The sequence below is a fragment of the Perna viridis genome, chromosome 1 (assembly GCF_037379345.1).
Source record: "Perna viridis isolate PV_CMFRI_1.1 ecotype Kerala chromosome 1, ASM3737934v1, whole genome shotgun sequence".
In the NCBI taxonomy this organism is placed as follows: domain Eukaryota; kingdom Metazoa; phylum Mollusca; class Bivalvia; order Mytilida; family Mytilidae; genus Perna; species Perna viridis.
In genome coordinates this window covers 31,751,712-31,771,806 of record NC_142445.1, presented here as the reverse complement: position 1 = coordinate 31,771,806, position 20,095 = coordinate 31,751,712, and the positions used below count along the sequence as shown (strand labels likewise).

General features: G+C 34.3%; 1 protein-coding gene across 1 annotated transcript in view; it reads left to right on the top strand.

The window, feature by feature from the left end:
• Positions 1 to 9,513, top strand: part of LOC148628381 (uncharacterized) — a 35,972-nt gene extending 26,459 nt beyond the window's left edge. The window contains exons 28-38 of the mRNA XM_088566256.1: positions 2,613 to 2,750; positions 3,152 to 3,271; positions 3,575 to 3,694; positions 4,678 to 4,806; positions 5,660 to 5,833; positions 6,092 to 6,153; positions 6,411 to 6,523; positions 7,367 to 7,609; positions 8,120 to 8,243; positions 8,494 to 8,603; positions 9,258 to 9,513. Of these exons, the coding sequence (XP_088422382.1) occupies positions 2,613 to 2,750; positions 3,152 to 3,271; positions 3,575 to 3,694; positions 4,678 to 4,806; positions 5,660 to 5,833; positions 6,092 to 6,153; positions 6,411 to 6,523; positions 7,367 to 7,609; positions 8,120 to 8,243; positions 8,494 to 8,603; positions 9,258 to 9,342 (1,418 nt within the window). The 3' untranslated portion in view covers positions 9,343 to 9,513. The remainder of the gene's footprint in view (positions 1 to 2,612; positions 2,751 to 3,151; positions 3,272 to 3,574; positions 3,695 to 4,677; positions 4,807 to 5,659; positions 5,834 to 6,091; positions 6,154 to 6,410; positions 6,524 to 7,366; positions 7,610 to 8,119; positions 8,244 to 8,493; positions 8,604 to 9,257) is intronic.
• The last annotated feature ends 10,582 nt before the right edge of the window (positions 9,514 to 20,095 follow it).

The following is a 20,095-nucleotide window of genomic DNA, read 5'->3' as shown; positions in this document are numbered from 1 at the left end:
TGAGTAAAACTCTGTTCAGATTTATTCAGTTTCAATCCATTTTTTTTCTTTTAGAGTGCTTTGAAAGGTCTTCGAAATTTTGCTTTCATAATGTGAAGTTTTGTTTTGAATACTAGTATACAGAGTTTTAATATTATTTCAATTTAGGGTCTACATAAAGTTCTTTTTTATGTTTATAATTTAATATGACCATTTTTACTGTTAGAAAAGATGCCGTCGGTTTTTTATTTTTATCTTGGGTACAAAATTTTCCTATCACCTGATCAATAAACAAGGACATGAACTTTAAACCTCGTTTATACTCCCAGTTTTTCGTGGATTCCGAGTTGATCATTTAGTTTTGTTATTATTATTTTAGTTGTTTTATGTTGCGTGTGTCCGTTTTCCATATCTGGTCATTGTCCCTGGACAATTCTTTTCATTTCCGCTAGAATCAACGTTCCCCTGATTACTCTTTAAACCACGCCCTTTTAACCGGACTACTTTTACCAATGACATAATCCTGACAGTTTGAAAAAAGGCGTGTTGTAATAAATTAATATGAATTAATCAATGTTTTTGCCAAAATATTAAATTGTAAGTAATGTAACTAAAATCTAAATATATATTATCCCGTATAAAGAAGTTTTGTTCGATTTACACATAACATAAACCGCTTTGCTGTTTATTTTGGGTAAGTCGGAACAAAGTTCTTTATACAAGATCATATATTAAGATATTAGCTATATTTCTGAAATAAAAACAATTGCATGTACCTTAATACACTTAATAAGCACTTGCAAAACATAATTAATTAAAGCAACTGTTTTAGATATTTGATAAAGTGTTTGATTTGCAATAAATGGGTCCGAATAAATTATGAACAGTTTCCGCAAATTTCAGTGATATATTTTTGTAGTTCAGACAGTAACAGGACTGCTATTCCTGATCATACTTCTTAATTTTGATATAATTAAAGATTTAATATACTGCCAATACATTCTCCAAAGAAGAGATAGTGGATAACCATAAATCTGTGCTATCCTCTTTTGGTCTCTCTACCAAAGACGATGCTTGTGATTTACCGTCTATGTACTGGATTCCTAAACTTCACAAGAATCCATACAAACAACGCTTCATAGCTGGATCTGCAAAATGTACCACCAAACCTCTTTCAAAACTTTTAACTTCTTTACGCACAGCTGTCAAAGAGGGTCTCCAGTCTTATCACAACACTTGTTGTAGCTGATCTGATCCGAAAGAAAGAACATCGTTTAGATAAATCCTGTAATCTCAGTTTCCACTATATATATGACGTGTTATCGTAAAACAATCCTAGTTTCGGGGATTTAATACATCGCATATACCCCCAAAGAACTTGAGGTAAATGATACTGCAGACACTGTGAAGTCAGCCTCATATCTTGATCTACACTTAGAAATCGATGGTAAAGAAAAACTATTGACCAAACTTTACGACAAACGTGATGACTTTTCATTCAAAATTGTCAACTTTCCTTTCATCTGTGGCAACATCCCTTCAGCGCCCGCGTATGGAATTTTCATACACACGTTATGCCAGAGCTTGACGTAAGTAAGCAGACTTTTTGTATCGCTCTAGACTTCTTACAATTAGGCTTCTGGAACAGGATTATGTTGCTACAAGATTGAAGTCATCACTACAGAAGTTTTATGGTCGTCATCATGAACTCGTGGATCGTTACGGTGTATCCATCTGCACCATGATTGAAAAGGTATTTGTTCAACGTGTCATAGTTTTCCTTTCCTCTTTCGTCTACCCCGGACTTGAATTTTTATGAGCAACTCTGCGGGTGTTTCTAGAAAACCAGAGGGCGTTTACCCTCATGCTCCCAGTTTGTGGTGGAGTCCGAGTTGCTGATTAACTTTTTTTTTGTATGTATTATTTAAGTTAAGTTATGTTCTTTCTTGTGTATGTCTCTTTTTCATGTCCGGTATTTGTCCCTGGATTACATTCTTTTGATTTCCGCTAGAATATTGGTTCCTTTAATTACTCTTTAAAGGTGAAACTACACTTCTTGAATTTAAAGGATCTAAAATTGTCATGCGTAACTATATGTATGAATGAATTTGCACTATAGATTGACTATAAACTAACGCTTGCAAAAAAAATAATTTTGAAAAATTCAAACATTTTCCCTTTCCATTAAATTGTAACGAATGTATTCAATAAAAAGATCAGAGGTATTTTCTTAAACTTAAAACTAAACTTTTATTTTGAATATTACATCAATTATGTGAACGGAAATAATTTAACGTTAACTGGTCTTAATGAAATGAATCTATATAATAGAATCGGAATTCGAACGGTGAACAAAACAATACGACTAGACAGGAAAAATAGAGACACATAGTAAAGAAAGAATTAACCAAAACAGCACGCAATAGAACGAAATCAAATGGGCAACACGACTCCACATAGATCAGGCGCACCTGTAGGGTGAATTTCCTCCTTTTTTTCAAGAAACTCCCGCCGGGTTGATCATAAAATGTCATGTCCAGCGTATATGAAAAAAGTATATAGGTACAGTTATAGAACTATTTTCCTTAACTCCTATTTAGATGTTTGATAGCATTCTTCTTCTTTAATTGTAGATATTGATGAATGTTCAACTAACACAGACAGCTGTGATAAACGAGTCGGGCGAGGTATTTGTAATAATACAATCGGATCATATACTTGTGGTTGTCAGAGAGGATATAGTCTTGCTTCAAATGGATATACATGTAATGGTTGGTAACGTATATAAAAATACTTTATTGGTTGTTTTTATATATATATATTGACACAAACACGTACATCAAATAAATTGGAACTGCTTTTTAGAATACAAAGATGCCAATCATATTTATTGCAAATTTCGATTTGCTGTACATGTGTATCAAGGAGAAACCTCTCATCATCACCACTAGATCAAATATATACGAAGATCTAAATCCAAAAACCAATTCTATGCAAGAAGTACTTAAAACCAAAACTATCGATATAGGAAGCTAAAGTTCAACCATGTTCAATACAAGGAATGAGTCTCAGTGCTTAAAGTATTTTGAAATTTGTATCACTGCTAATTTGATAAATATGATATTCTGAAGGCTTGTATTATTTATGCGAGAAATTATGTAAATTTTAATAGATATCGATGAATGCTCTGGAAACCATGGTTGTGCCGGGTCCTGTGAGAATCTGCAGGGAACATATAGATGCTTTTGTCAACAAGGGTATAGGTTAGATGCAGATCAAAAATCTTGTATTGGTTAGTAAATTCTCGTATACATACATACATGCAAGAATATACATGTCCTTATTTTTATTACCTTATAGTTTACGTTTCCTTATGCCAAACTAATTGCTTGATTGTTAACGAAATATATTGCTTCTTTTCAACTTGATCTTTCAAATATTTTCGATCGTTTTGAATTAAAACGGTACAAAGGTGTCCAGGCTTGAGAGAACATGCAGTCTAGAAGCTTCTCATTTTGTAAACAATAAATTATGTATATTACTTTTTTCTGTAGTTCCGTAATAATCGTTTTACGTACTGTGATTTTCATTGTAGTGGATATTGAATGTGAACCAGGTCACAACTGTGAATACCAGTGTGCTAAAATCAGTGGACTGGACACCTGTACTTGCATGACTGGATACATTTTGAACAGCGACGGCAAAAATTGTACAGGTACAATTAAAGCCGTCTATATATAAAACCATTTTGCTTGACTTTTATCTAGCCTGTTTTAAAGATCTCTAAATGCGCGCATCTTCCAAACATATTGTGAAATATTTAAAGCCCCGGCATTGAGACAAAAAGGCTTTTTAGGGTTTCGTAAATTTCTTTGACATAAAGCTAGGCAACCATTTGAAGTTTATTTGACTTGATTTTGAAATTTAAATTAACAAATCTAGGAAAATCTGTTAAAGCTTCAGTATTATTCAATGTATTCAAGAAGGTCAACGCCATAACCAATTTATATATAACATTCCTTCAATTTTGTTTTAAATGACTGGGGTTTCTGTTCCTGTTTGCTACATTTTATAGTCCATTTAAAGGATATGTCTAAATGTTTTTATTTGCAAAATATCCACAAAAATACCGAAGCGTCGGTAGTGGGAGAATTCAAATACGTCAAAATCCAAAAACATGGCCTGAAGGTGATCACAGAAAACAAAGACAATGTATCGAACGGATTACACATAAAAACTGAAAAAAGGAAAACAAGACCCCACAAAAACTCATTAATAGTTGTGTTTTGAAAAAAAAGTATACCCTACAATTTTAAGGATTGTTTCATGTTTGATAACACTTATTAGAGGTTTGAAATGAAAGACAATAGTAATTCCTTGTGTAGGCATGGATGAATTCTCTATTTTTATGCCATATATTTTTATGTAAACTATCTAATTATTCCCTTAATATATACGGATTTTGGTATTTTTTCATCATGTAACTTATCATTTTCGATTATAATATGTATCCACCCTTATGGATACGGCCGAAGGACATTTGCACAAATTTACCGGAGATGAAAAAGGACAACTATGAAAACAATAATGATGCCACGAACATATAATACTTTGCAGTAATATTATTAGAATACATGTTCAATTTTTAACGTACATTTTAATGTATAAAGCCAAACAGTTATAAATTTGGTATTTTAGATTTGGATGAATGTAGTTCGACCAATAATACCTGTGATGTTACATACGGGGTGTGTAACAACACATTGGGGTCATATAGTTGTTCGTGTAGTGACGGATATACTCTTGGTGCTGGAAATGCATGTACAGGTTAGTAGATTTTATGTAATGCATCACAACAGTTCATCAAGTATTATTGGTTTTCTGTATACTACATGTAGTTCAAAACCTACAACCATTTTAAAAGATGTTTAAACATGTATTATTCTTGATTTTAAAATGATTATAGAGGAATATGAATGTACAGTTTTCTTCAAAATACGATCCTGTCTACTGAAAGGAATAAAGTTAAAATATAAAAATAGGGCGTGCATTGACCGAAAAAACATCTTCTGTTTGGTTAATTTTTTCTGTACTGTGTATTACCTTTACGTTTACAAAATGTGTCATATGTTTTTACATATAAATAAGAATTGAATTTTATACCATTTTTATATAGTTAAATGTTAAGAAATAAAAAAAAAAACAAATAGTGGTATACTTCTCGCACATAGATTCCCTTTCATCACCTTAGCAGCTTCTCATCACAACTGAGTAATATCCTAACAAAAATATTATGCTTGCATATCTTGGGACTGTTCGTCTTCCTTTTTGAAGCCGTACTTAATATTTAACTAAAATTTTTTAGTACACAATATTTCGACGCACATTACTCAATATTTTGACAAATAATTCATTTTAGGATTTAATGCGGATTATGATTTCATTACTGAAAAACATTAACGTTATGCTGATCGACAATGTTGTTTTTGAGCTTCTGGTTTTCAGATAATTTTTCCACATTTATGCATCTATTTCCACAACACCATAATGTTTAGACGAAAAAAATGTATGTAGGTATTTCAAACTGTTTAAAATAGCTGGCAACAAAATTTCCATATCTTTAATTAAAAATGGAATATTCTTTTTTATACTGAGAAATGGGTATCTGACTTTCTTTCAGACCGTGATGGAAATTGGTCTAGTTGGGGATCATGGTCAACTTGTACCTTAACATGTGGACAGGGATCACAAGTTCGAAGTAGAACATGCTCGAATCCGTCAAAAGCCGGTGCAGGGGCCGATTGCACAGGAAGTGCGACTGAAACTCAAGTTTGTAACGCTGTATTATGTCCTCGTGAGTTCACTTCTTCTGTTTACAACTTTCATTGTATTGTTACCTTACTAATAAGCCTTATACATATTTACATAATTGTAAAGAGAATTTGATCATTTATTCTATTTTTAAAAATGAAAATAAATGATAATGAAATATAAAAATATTCAAGATTAAATTTAGCCATCAATCAATCAATTTGCCCTATTTGTCGAGGGATATCATTCATATTGTTTGAGACAAATATCCTCATAATTGGTGTTTATTGTTTTATTACAGCATCAACAGATGAATTAAGTTATGGTGTGACTGTTACATTGGATGGCATCTCGAAAATCCAGGTACTTAATTTTTTAACATGACATAAATAAGATGTAATTAAACAAATTTCTTTTTAAGCTCATTTGTAAGTTTGATCTCTTGAATAATCGAGAACAAGTTTCCAAAGTTTGCGTTTATTCTGCATGTTTATTGAAAAAGTTGTTAATATCACAAACAACTTAAATTTAATAACTAATGAATAAGCAAACCAAATTTTGCGGATGTAGAAAATACTGCATCTCGTTGATACGTATTTCACCTTTTTTCTAATTTTCAGTTCAGCAGCGTGGAATCTTCTTTCAAACAATCTGTCGCTGACGGAGTGAATACTTTTTGTAATTTTAATGCCAGTAATACACAACAATGTTGTCAAACCAGTGGAAGTTACCAGTAAGTTATATATTCGTTACAGTCTTACCCTCCAATTTTTATAGCAATAAAGACTAAGAAAACATGAGCGCTTTTGATGTTAAAAATATTCGGGGTTCGTGCTGTCGCACTTACCTGTGATTTGGTTTTGGTTGGAAAGAATTTCATTTAGTGGTATGGGGCATCAACATTAATCATCATAATTTTTTTTTCATTTGTTAAGATAATTGAACAATTCTTTTGGTTCCCTAAACTGCAAACAAAACTTTTTTTTATCCATGTAACTTTTAAATTGATATTCAGTAACTAGCCTATATGAGTATAAAACTATAATAATACTTTCATAGAAAATAAAGGTTTACCTATAATTATTATTACAAATTTATTTTTCAGGTAAGAGTTTAAAATTCACACACAAAAAATGAATCATTTTACAGAACTAGAATTGGATATAAAATAATAAAGTTATCAAGTTTTGAAAATTGGGATTCTAATCAAGAAATTGTCAATTGTCTGTATAGCTTGTTAATTTGCCAACCAATTTGACACTTTATGATTTGCAAATTAATGAATGTGTCATCTCTAATGAGATTGGCGAACTTTCCTATGCATTGTATGTATTTTTGGGTCAAGTTTAACCATTTGTTTTCAATTATCGGGAGAAATTGAATAATATTGTCATAAAGGTGTTCTCACCAATACTATAAGAGTCGTTTACAGTCATGAATTTTCTAAATTGTCAAAAAAAGCCTTTTATCCACTGCGTTTTGACATAGATTTCGGTATACGAATAGAAAATTGTTCTGAGACAGAAAATGTTAATAATTCTACAAATGTATCTTAAAATGTATTTCATTCTTTTAGACCAAACCCAAACAGTCCTCTGGTTTTCACAAGGAATTCTGATATAGCATTTGGTGGAGGTACTCCTGTTGATATAAATAATATTCTAACAATTTTAATTGTTGTAAAATATGAACCAACAAACGCCTTATGTTCAGCTGCATCAACAAATTCCGGACGAAGACGGAGATCTGTTTCACTTTCTAATGCTGAGCTAGCATTACCACAAGCGTTGTTTGAAACTATAATTGCTGATCCTACAATGTAAGTTCTTGAAATGTTTATAAAGGCATAGGTAGTACAACTGTATGCTTAAACTGAAGTCAAATAAATTAATTGCAAATAATCCAAATGATGTTTTAATAATTAAGATGGAAATTACCTAGAAGTATCATTTTAATTTTGATTAATATAAACATTTAACATAAACACTTGTCGTTGGTGCATGCAATGTTCGATAAAAGGGGCATGGAAGAAATTACACGATACCGAAGTGTCAAATGGGGTAAAATCTGTGGATAAAAGCACTGTTCAAATTATATTAAAGATGACAACAGACGAAAAAAAAAACGCAAAACAAAAAACGAAAACAAAAATAAAACAAAATGAATGTTGTAGCATGAGCCTCGTTCAATTCCGGAGATGAACTCTGGTGCGTAATAAAGATTACTTGACTTAGAGATTTGTATTACAGCGATGACGAAGATAAAAATAGAGAAAGTTGAGTTTTAAATAGAAATATGAAAACGTACATGTCCCATTTTGATTTTGCAGACAAACAACCTTAACACAATCTTTGGTAAATGCGGTCAATACACAGCTTGGTGTAGTTCTAAACATCACAGTTTCAGGAATAACTTTGGTGACAACAACTACAGCTGCACCAGTAACAACTGTAGTAAGATAAAATATTGTTCATTTGTTTATTTTGTGATCTGATCTTCTTTTTTTCAAATAATTTATTATGGTAACATGTACATGGTCTGGTTCTGGTGGAGTTAATGTGAGTGCAAACTGTCATTGATATGAACATTGATTAAAATTTAAGTTTTTTTGCCTATACCGATCAACTTTTCCTTAATGCTACTGACGACTATGATATATATAGAAAAACATTCAATAATAGTATTGTTTCTTTTAAATTACAGGGTGCTGCACAGAAAAGTGGTCAAAAATCTTGGGTGATTGGTGTATCGATTGTTGGAGCGATAATCTGTTTGATTTTAATTATCCTGGGCATATTGCTTGTCATAAGGCTGTAAGTACTCGACATTACGCTCGTTGTTTCGTGCTTCACCTGAAAATCAGAGCATTTGGCTATTTTCACATAGAATAACTTTTTGAAAAGTTTTTTTTGTACATATTTTACGTATATTAGTAATATATTCGAAAAATGGTTTTATATACAGAAGAAATAATTTTTGAATTGGCTTTCTTTTATGGCACGTTAAATGCTAAATAAAATATATCGTTTTAAAAAATAATTTACGTTCAAAACCAACAAATATAGATACAATATTTTCTATATAAATTCAAAAATGAAAATGTAAAAGCTATTACAATTAAAAAGTTCAATAATAATGAAATAATCAGATCATGTGTTCACTATTGTCATATTACCTAGTACAGTTTCCACCGTTAGGCACGTATGTCAAATGGTTCCTCAATTTGTTTTTGTTCTTTGTTTGTTTGTTTGTATTGTTTTGTTTGTTGTTTTGTTTGATTGTTTGTTAAACGTATATACATTTAAAAAAGACGAAAATATGAACGAATCTCCCTCTTTTTAAACATTCGGCATCGTCTTAAAGAGAGTACATTTGAATGAATTAATTAAATATTTATTTTGATATATTTCGTAATCATTTATGGCATCAAGACAATAAACAAAATATTTCTGATCGTCATTTTACAGGAAGAAGAAAACTAAAGTTACACCATTGGAAGAAGGTAATAGAGAAGAAAATAATCAGCAAAATGTCCAGGAAAATAACCAATAAAACAAAAATGTTTGGTTATGTATTTTTGTTAAACAATTTGATGGTTTAATGTCAAATATGTACAAAACTGTATAAGCCTTTTTTATGCTTACTTTTCAAGTCTATGAGAAAAATGTTTATCCATGATATTGTTTTAATTAATGCAAAATAAATCAAAATAAAATTAATTTATAAAACAACAGAAGATTCGTGTATATTAATGTGTGTGTGTTGCTTTAAGTACCAGTCCATAAAAATTCAGACACTGCCAATGGTGAAGTGATTCATGGTGAAGAAAAACCCATCAAACAAACAATGCTTTTTCAGTCTATATGTGCTATACTTTCACATAACGATATGCTGTTTTTTGCATTCAGATCTGCACTTTTAAAAAATCATACATTCATCTCCCACTAAAATCAACCAAATCACGAACGATAACTCTTGCAAAGTGCAAATTCCATGTACAATCTATATTTTGTTTTTCTTCTCAAAAATGCTACAACCAAATGAAAAAACTAAGACTGGTTATGTTTATAGTTGATGATTTTTAATTTAGTATTCGATACAGGTAGTATACCCGAATTTTGGTTACAAGGTATTATTGTATCTATTTATAAGAACAAAGGTTCGGTATCGGCCCTGAATCAATACAGGAATTACACTATATTCATGCTTAGTAAACCCCTTCCCATCCATTATGAATGAAAAACTTTCTATGTTTTCTGATGAAATTGAATTTTTATCAGAATCACAGACTGGACTTCGAAAGGGTTATTCTACTGTTGACAGTATGATGTGTTCCACTTTTTTAGAATAATCAAGGGAACCAAGATTCTAGCAGGAACCAAAAGAACGCAACCGAGGGACAAAGACCAGACATGGAAAACAAACAACAAAGAACATAAAATAACCAAACAACACATACACAACAACAAAAGTAAATGAGCAACTCGACTCCACTAAAACTGGGAGCATGGACCAGGTGCACCGGTAGAGTAAGCGTCCTCTGTTTTTCTAGAAACATCCGCAGAGTTGCTCATAAAAAGTCAAGTCCGGGATAGTCAAACGAGGAAACGAAAACAATGACACGTTGAATAAATCAATTTTCATGGTGCAGATGAATACACCAGAACGATCCACGAGTTAATGATGACGACCATAAAACGTCTGTAGTGATGGCTTGAAAAAAAAGTAAAGTTCAGGGTAGACTAGACTTGCAATAAGTCTATCTGTAATATATATGTTATTTAATTAGATATCATTGCTATCAAATATTCACTATCAAGTTGCAATACAAGACCTTCACACGTTCAGTCTGCAGACCATCTATTCCAGTACAAAAATTCTGACTATTTCAAAATTGGCAAACCATGTTTCATCATTTTAAACGATATGTTTGACTACAACGATGACGAACCACATTGTACCATATCAAAATGTGGTATTAAAAATTGCACGACATGCAACATTCTTATAACCGACTCTTACTTCTCCAGTTCCCTTACAAACAAAATCTTCCATACAAGAAGTCACGATGACTTAAGTTGTAAATCAACGAACTTTATATATGGATTTATGTGGTTTAGTATATGCCGAAGAAACACAAGAACAAAAGAATATGAGGTCATCGTTCGGGAATTAACACCACCAAATTCCCGACAGTTTATCAACACATTAATCAACAAGATCATTCAATCCTCTCTATGAAAGTTCGTATTTTAGAAAAAAAATTACCATCCTACGAACATTCCCGTTGTAAGTAAATACTGTCGTAGGGGAAGAGAGGACTATTGGATACGCTGACTAGATACTGCAATACCTTACAGATGCAATGACAACATCAAAAGTATAGGAAACCTTTCAAGCCAATATAACAATAGCATAAATGTGATGAATTTATTTGACAAAAATCCAAGACGGGAAAGAAAGCATGGCCATCACCACTATACGTCACCTAATTTACATGATGTCTCCATAGATGGTCTCCTTCCTTTCATTCAAAAACCTCTTGGACTTCATCACATTAGAACCAAACTTTATTCTATACCTCTCACTCTACTACACTCCCTTTACAAAACAAGTCTTCACACTCTTGTTTCTGACCCGACCTCATCATTACACAGACTTGTTGTCATCATTTTGGATATTGGTTTCCACAGACTCTTTAAACCAGTTTGTGTGAAAAGTCAAGATGAAGAAAAACGATCATTTCTTCCACTATCGTTTGTCAACAAAGGTATAGATGCAATTAATTTGGCTAACATCCTCCATCACAAAAACGTTACCAACAAAATTCCCTCGTATTTCAAAGACAAATCCATACCAATTATTTTATATTCCTTTACTTCACCCATTGCATCCAAAATTTTGAACTATAAAAGGTTATTGCAGAACCTCGAGATTGAGGACTTCAAGGCTAAACCACCTGACTGTTCTTGCAAAAACTCTCCATTCAAATATGGTTTCAAATATGGTTCTTCTGGTCGCGTCGTTACGGGAGATTTAACCATCATCGAAAAGGAATCTCTGCGTAATCTTTCTAAAGGTCCCAAGTACCGTGAACCAAGCTCCATAAATTGGAATTATAACTTTAAAGTTCTTATGGGTGCCGTGGAGGACTATGCAAGAAAATGGATAAAATTTTGAAACGAATGAAAGTTTTAAGTAGGTCAATGAGTGCCAAGGCTACATCAGTTTTCAGACCCCGATGTAGCAAAACATTGTCTACTATACGTGACAAATATGTTGTCGTACCAGCAGAAAAAGCCCAAAACAACATTTTTTTGTCTGCAAAGCGTTTTACATCCAAAGTTTATTATCATCAGAGGTAGACGTAAAAAATAATGGCAATCATAAGACTTCTACTGCTACCACACTCTCCAAAGAAGAGATTGTGGAAAACCATAAATCTGTGCTATCCTCTTTTGGTCTCTCAACCAAGGATGAGGATTGTGATTTACCGTCTATGTACTGAATTCCTAAACTCCACAAGAATCCATACAAACAGCTTTTCATAGCTGGATCTGCAAAATGTACCACCAAACCTCTTTCAAAATTTTTAACTTCTATACTCACAACTGTCAAAGAGGGTCTGCAGTCCTACCACAACACTTGTTACGCCCGTAGTGGTATTAATTCAATGTGGATCCTGAAAAATTCGAAAGATCATTTGGAGGCAATCAGTTCAAGACTATTATCTGAATATAATAGCATTAAAACCTATTATCAACACTGTATACTTCTATTCCCCATACGCAGTTAAAATCCCAACTTAAACACATTTTACATCGTTGTTTTTTCAAAAAAAGATGGTACACCTAGATACGAATATATAGTTCTTGGTAAATTCCTCATAGTTTGTAAGAAATAATTCCAAACCATCTTCCAAATATACAGAGGAAGATGTTTACAAAATGCTGGAATTTTTAATGGACAACATATTTGGTGGGAACAAATTGTGCTCCTTTACGTGCTGACCTATTCCTTCACTCTTATGAGGCTGACTTTATAGCTGATCTGATCCAAAAGAAAGAATATCCTTTGGCTAGATCCTTTAATCTCAGTTTCCGCTGTATAGATGAGGTATTATCTTTAAACAATCCTAATTTCCGGGATTTGATACATCGCATCTACCCCAAAGAATTTAACATAAAGGATACTACAGACACTGTAAAGTCGGCCTCATATCTTGACCTACACTTAGAAATCGATGGTAAAGGAAATCTATAGACCAAACTTTACGACAAACGTGATGACTTTTCATTCAGAATTGTCAACTTTCCTTTCATCTGTGGCAACATCCCTTCAGCACCTGCGTATGGAGTGTTCATACCACAACTCATACGTTATGCCAAAGCTTGCCGAAACTATGCAGACTTTTTGTATCGCGCTAGAACTCTAACAAATAGGCCTCTGGTACAAGGTTATGTTGCTACAAGATTTAAGCCATCACTACAGACGTTTTATGGTCGTCATCATGAACTCTTGGATCGTTATGGTGTATCCATCTGCACCATGAAAACTGATCTATTCAACGGGTTATAGTTTTCCTTTCCTCGTTTGACTATCCCGACTTGACTTTTTATGAGCAACTCTGCAGGTGTTTCTAGAAAAGCAGAGGACGCTTACCCTACCGGTGCACCTGGTCCATGCTCCCAGTTTTTAGTGGAGTCCGAGTGCTCATTTGCTTTTGTTACTTTGTATGTATGATTTTAGTTAATTTATGTTCTTTGTTGTGTATGTCTGCTTTCCATGTCTGGTCTTTGTACCTGGATTGCATTCTTTTGATTACTGCTGTGGCCTTGGTTCCCTTGGTTACTCTTGATAGTGAATGAATATTTGATAGTGATGATATTTAATCAAATAATAGACTTGTGGAAAGTCTAGTAATTGTCCATCTTGCAGTTACCTTGTAATCACCACAGATTTTAATTTTCTTTGACAACTGGCACGATCGGCGCTGCTCACTCAGAGAATTCAATTTGCTAAATCTGGCCATGTTTCTCCAATTGTTGTAACTCATTTCCGACTTTTTCTTTGAATGCATACGGCACTGGTCGAGTTTTGTAGAATTTCGGAGTTGCTGTCTCGTCAACATAAAATTTTCGCTTTTGTTACGACTACAGTTCCTAGCGCATCACGTAATACATCTTCATATTCGTTCATCCGCTGATTCAAATCTGGTGCAGGTTGTTTATTAACAGTCACACGTAGAATTTGCTTCCAATTCAATTTCAATATGCTTAGTCAGTCCCGGCCTAACAAATTCGGACCTTTCTTTTTAACAACTATGACGGGTAAATCCACTCTTTGATCACCATCAACTACTTTCACTTCCGCATGCCCTGTCACTGGAATATAAATCCCCAAGAGAAGTACGCAATTTCAATCTTGAACGTTGATTCATACTGCTTGTACGTATTCTTACTTATAATTGAAACTGAAACTCCTGTGTCAACTTCCATATTATCGCACAAATCACTGACTACACCTCACTTTCTGGTCAATTCTCGGTGCTATTCCCATCAACATAATGTGCACGCTGTTTCCCTTTAGATATGGACTTCGAGTATTTTCCATTAGCACTACTTCGGTACTTCCTAGCAGTATGTCTTCTGTTTTTACAGTTGTACATTTTGCATCCTTGAATTTATATTAAAACAGTTGATGATTTCCTCCACATGCATTGTTTCTGTTTTTCATTGTTAGTGTTCCTTAGTTTGACATGATTAATTTACTTCACCACATATTCTTTGTTCACCGCTTTGATACTCGGTTTTGAAACCGTCCCAATCGCTTGGATATCTTGAGCATTTCTCTATGTCGTCTCCATAGCGGTAGTTATTTCCAACACTTTATCAAATGTCAGATTAGGTTCAGCTAACAATCTCCTCTGTATTATGCTTTTCTTTATTCTTACAGCCAATCTCTCACGAATCTGTGCATTTAATGAAGCTCCATAATTGCAATGTTCAATCGAACTTCTTAACTCTGCCACAAAAGTTCTCACTGATTCATTTGGTTGTCTACTCCCACTTTAGTTCACTTTATTAAAAGATTGAATTAAAGTTTCTACTTTTTAATTCTAAGATGTGGTTGGTTTAACAACTAGAATAGATACTGCTTAAAATGAATCGGGACATTAAAAATTAACCATAAAACTGTACCAGATACACAAGATCTAGATAAACATTAATTAGCTCAGCTGATCAGAGGTTGATGTGCCTGTGATCTGTCAATGTAAATTACTGTACAACGGAATTCAAATGACGTGATTAATTGACTTCATCACATATTCTTTGTTCTTTTTATTACACACCACTTTAAAAAAAACGGGAGGAACATAGTGCATGGTCTTGTATTCTTGTCCATCCGTTCGTCCATCTGTTCGTCCCTCTGTCCCAAGTTCTGTAGCGCAGCTTCAGCTTCTTTCAAGCCGCTGAATGAAATTTCCAGAGAATGGGTAAGGCCTTTTTTACAATTTATAAAGAATAGCGATGATAGTCCTTTAATTTCAGCTTTCGCTATATAGCTGATGGTTTATCATAAAAAATCCATCTACCGCATATCAATAATCTCCAAAAGCTCGAAATCAAGGGCACTATGGAAACACTTCTGAAAGTGCTCAAATGCGACAACTTGCGATTACTCTCAATCATCTTAATTTTGTACCTACTCCAGCGGATGGAGATTATGTTTATTAATTCCTATTTGCACTGTGTTAGAAATTGTGAAATTTCATACATGTTCAAGTCAGTACATAGTGGCTCACATTACACAGATTAAGATCCGGCCATGTCCTATAAAAGTTCTACAGTTGTCTCCATGATCTGATTGACACGGATATGGACTGCCCGTTTCCAATTTGACAACAACGAGTGGTTCTGATAAGGATTGATTTTACTTAAAATCACGTTGATTCAGAACCTATTTTTCCCAAACGATAAGGCCAAACGCTACCATATTCGTGATCTCTATATGTATTATGATGTGCGTTTGTACGTGCAACTTTACTATTTCACAGCTAAAACAAATCCAAAGAAAAAAAAATAAAAACACAATGATTAAAAAGGTAGTAAATGACTACAGAACCCTTCATATTGGGATTGAATAAAACCATTCGTAGGTTTATAATATCCCGCTCGAAAAGCGGGAGGTATATAGTGATCATTCGTGGTGTCCATCTGTTCATCAGTTCGTCTATTCGTTCGTTCACAGGTCTTATCCGCAATGAATTATGAAACCTTATCGATTGTTGGTACGGCTTTTCAGAGCTCACTTAAAGGTGTGTTTACACTTATTGAAGACCTTTCGGGGATCTTTGTAAATATTTACTATTTTTATAACAGTTATACGATAGTGCATTTTTTGCATTTCACCATATCTGATCATTTTTCTATGATGCCATTGTGCACAATATAGATTAAGTACTTTATTAGATCTTGACAACGAAGAAATGAACAATGATATTGATGACATCTGGAACTCAACAAAGACAGCCATTCTGGAAGCATGCGAAGAAACAGTTGGTTTCATTCGAGTGAAAAGAAAGAAATGGATGTCAGATCAAACATGGGATACAATATCTGAAAGAAGGGAAATAAAAGAAAAGTTGATGAGTGCCAAAACCAGACAGCAAAAGAAAAACCTGCAAGACCTTTACAGCGCAAAAGACAGAGAAGTGAAGAAAAGCTGTAAAAGAGATAAAAGAAACCATGCAGAAAAGTTAGCAGTAGAAGCTGAAAACGCCTGCTTAAAAGGAGACATCAAAACATTGTATAACATCACAAGACAACTCAGTGGAAAGATCTCTCAAAATGAAAATTTACCAGTCAAAGATAAAAACAACAATACCCTCACAAAGCTAGAAGATCAGCTTGACAGATGGAAAGAACACTTTAGTGATGTATTGAACAGACCACCACCAACAAATCCACCAATACTTGAAGAAGGTCCAACACTTAACATAGAGACTGACAAAATTACCGAAAATGAAGTAAGAAAAGCCCTAAAACATCTTAAGAATGGGAAAGCAGCGAGAATCGATGGCATACCACCAGAAGCCCTCAAGTCCATGAATGACGCTACCATTCAATATCTTCTTGGGCTATTAAATCAGATATGGGAAAAAGAAAAAATTCCAAAAGACTGGCAAAAGGGACTCTTGGTAAAACTACCTAAAAAGGGGGACAAATCCAATTGCAACAACTGGAGAGGAATAACTCTTTTGTCCATTCCTAGTAAAATCCTATGCAGTATAATCTTACAAAGAATGAAAGAAGAGATTGATAGCAAGCTGAGAGATGAACAAGCTGGATTTAGACAAGAACGATCATGTGTCGACCAGATTGCTACACTCAGAATAATTATTGAGCAAACGATCGAATGGCAGTCATCCCTATATCTAAACTTTATTGACTTCCAGAAAGCATTTGACAGCATAGATCATAAGGTCTTGTGGAACATTCTAGGACACTATGGGATTCCACCTAAGATTATTTCCATGATTAAGTTACTGTATGAAGAATTCTCTTGTCAGGTCATACATGCTGGTACATTGACGGATCCTTTCCCTGTAACAACTGCCGTAAGGCAAGGATGCATTCTCTCTCCCCTTCTCTTTCTCATAGTCATCGACTGGATAGCAACAACAGCTTACAACGACCCTCATGGTATACAATGGACACTAACATCTCGTCTAGAAGACCTCGAATTTGCAGACGACATATGCACACTATCGCATCGTCTTCAAGATTTCCAACACCAGGTCAACCATCTCGAAGAAACAGCTAAAAGAACAGGATTGTATATCAACACAGCCAAAACCAAAGCCATGAGAATCCAACAAAACCAGATGGATCCAATATTGGTAAATAACCAACAGATAGAGAATGTAGATAAATTTACGTACCTTGGAAGTGTCATGAGTACAACTGGAGGCACTGACGAAGATGTACAAGCCAGAAAGATGAAAGCATTACAGGCTTTTTCCATTCTAAAGCCAGTATGGAAAAGTAGAACACTGAGAACGGCTACTAAGATCAGAATTTTCAACAGCAATGTTAAGTCTGTCCTGTTATATGGTTGCGAGACCTGGAGAGAAACAGAAAACACCACGAAATCTATACAAGTCTTTGTTAACAAGTGCCTAAGGAATATACTGAATATCAGATGGCCAGAAAAAAATAACAAACAAGAAACTCTGGCAAAGAACAAAACAACAACCAATAGAAAACACCATTCGAACCCGAAAATGGAAATGGATTGGTCATACTTTAAGGAAGAACAATAAAAACACTACAAAGCAAGCTTTAGATTGGAATCCCCAAGGGCAAAGAAAAAGAGGAAGACCAAAGAACACCTGGAGGAGGGGTTTGAACTCTAAACTGAAGAGAGTAGGACTAACGTGGAAGAATTGTAACACCATCGCCCAAATCCGAAGCGAATGGAGAGAAACTGTAGTCGCCCTATGTCCACCCATGGACGAAGTGGAATAAATCATAAATCATTGTGCACAATTCTATTTTGTTTTTATGTTCGAATACAATAGTATAGGTTCTATAAATTTACTTGAATAGACAGTATTGAAATACCCCTGGCGTGTTACATGCTGGGGTTGTCAGGCTATAATACGGAAAACCTGACCGCAAACCATAGTGGTGCACCCTGTTGGGAAAGATGTTACTTTTGATACGTTTTATGTATTCGTTGATGACTGTCCTATGCCATGCTTGCGTGCCTATGGAGTTAACAAACAATAGAAGCGTGTAAATGGAAAAAAAAACGCTAAAATTTCTTTTGTTGAAATAAGCAAAACAAAAACAAAATCTATTACTTTAGTCAGTGAGTGGTTTATAATGTTCCTGCTTATGTATACGCCTGGTTGTGTCCATTGGAATTGAAGTGTGATAGATCATAAATCTGTAATTAAATTAATTACAGGTCTTTGTGTCCGAAAATATAAGTACACCATGAGCCGTCGCGCTACCCTTACGCTTTGAAAGCACACATATTTTAAAGTTAGATGTCCACCAGACTCAATTCAAAGCACCAAGTGCTTCAGTCTCCATCGGTAATGGATATTCAGGACACGTTCAAAAGAGCGAACGTTTTGAAGTATTCAAAACAACACTGTATAAAAAGCGAAGAAAACAGTAAGGATATGTTGCGGTTAATTCAGTAAAATATATGTAAGGTAAAAAAATCATTGCAACATTAACACTTAACATTTATGTAAGATAAAAAAATCATTGCAACATTAACACTTAACATTTATGTAAGATAAAAAAAATCATTGCAACATTAACACTTAACATTTATTTCAAAGGTGCCCCGTGCAGGTTCGGGTGTTAAAAGAATAGGCCTGCAGCAGCGCTAAGCTTGTCGTAAAAGGCGACTAAATAGTGCTCAGAACCCTAGTCGGGGGCTAGGGCGTTCTGCCCACAGAACAACTGGGATGTGTGCCCCAGGTGGTAGAATGGGGTACCCCTGGCGTGTTACATGCTGGGGTTGTAATACGGAAAACCTGACCGCAAACCATACTGATGCACCGTGTTGGGAAAGATGCCACGTTCCTCGCACGTTAAAGAACCCTACTGTGGTATTCTCCCGGAGTAGGAACCATAGGGCTCCGCCACAGGAGGCTAAATTGCCCGACTCTACCCACCTCTCCCTATTTCCAGTGGCAATCAAAATTTGTCGACTCCATTGTCCTTGTGTCCCATCCCTTTTTCATTTCATCATCAATTTCATGTTCATCGTCTGAATATAGCTGAAATATTGCTGCTCGGACGTTAAACCCCAACAAACAAACAATATTTCGAAGGTAGTTTGTGAACTCTTTTTCACTTATTAAAATCATTGATATTCGGAGCAATCTATACATGCATAAAATTGCTTTTTCTTCTTATGACGTTGCGTACGTTGTTGGTGTCACTTTCGATTGAAACGGGGCTGGTTACGAAAAACCGAAATATTGCTATTAGAATGTGGAGTTATCAAAGGCAATATAGATATTAAAATGTTCGAAAGTGGTTGCTGTTTAAGGATTACAATCATAGACCTTTGAAAGATCCCGTTAATTTTGGAGGACAAGCATTATTCGATCACAAGAACGTCCATTTTCAAATGTGGACGGGTAGCATTAAGAAATGCTTGCTTCCCATTTCACCAATATATCTAAGTTGCTTCTTGGCGTATTTTGATAAAACCAACTTTCTTGGAAAGAGCAGTTTGTGCTGCAGACGATGTCATATTTATCATGACGTAATGA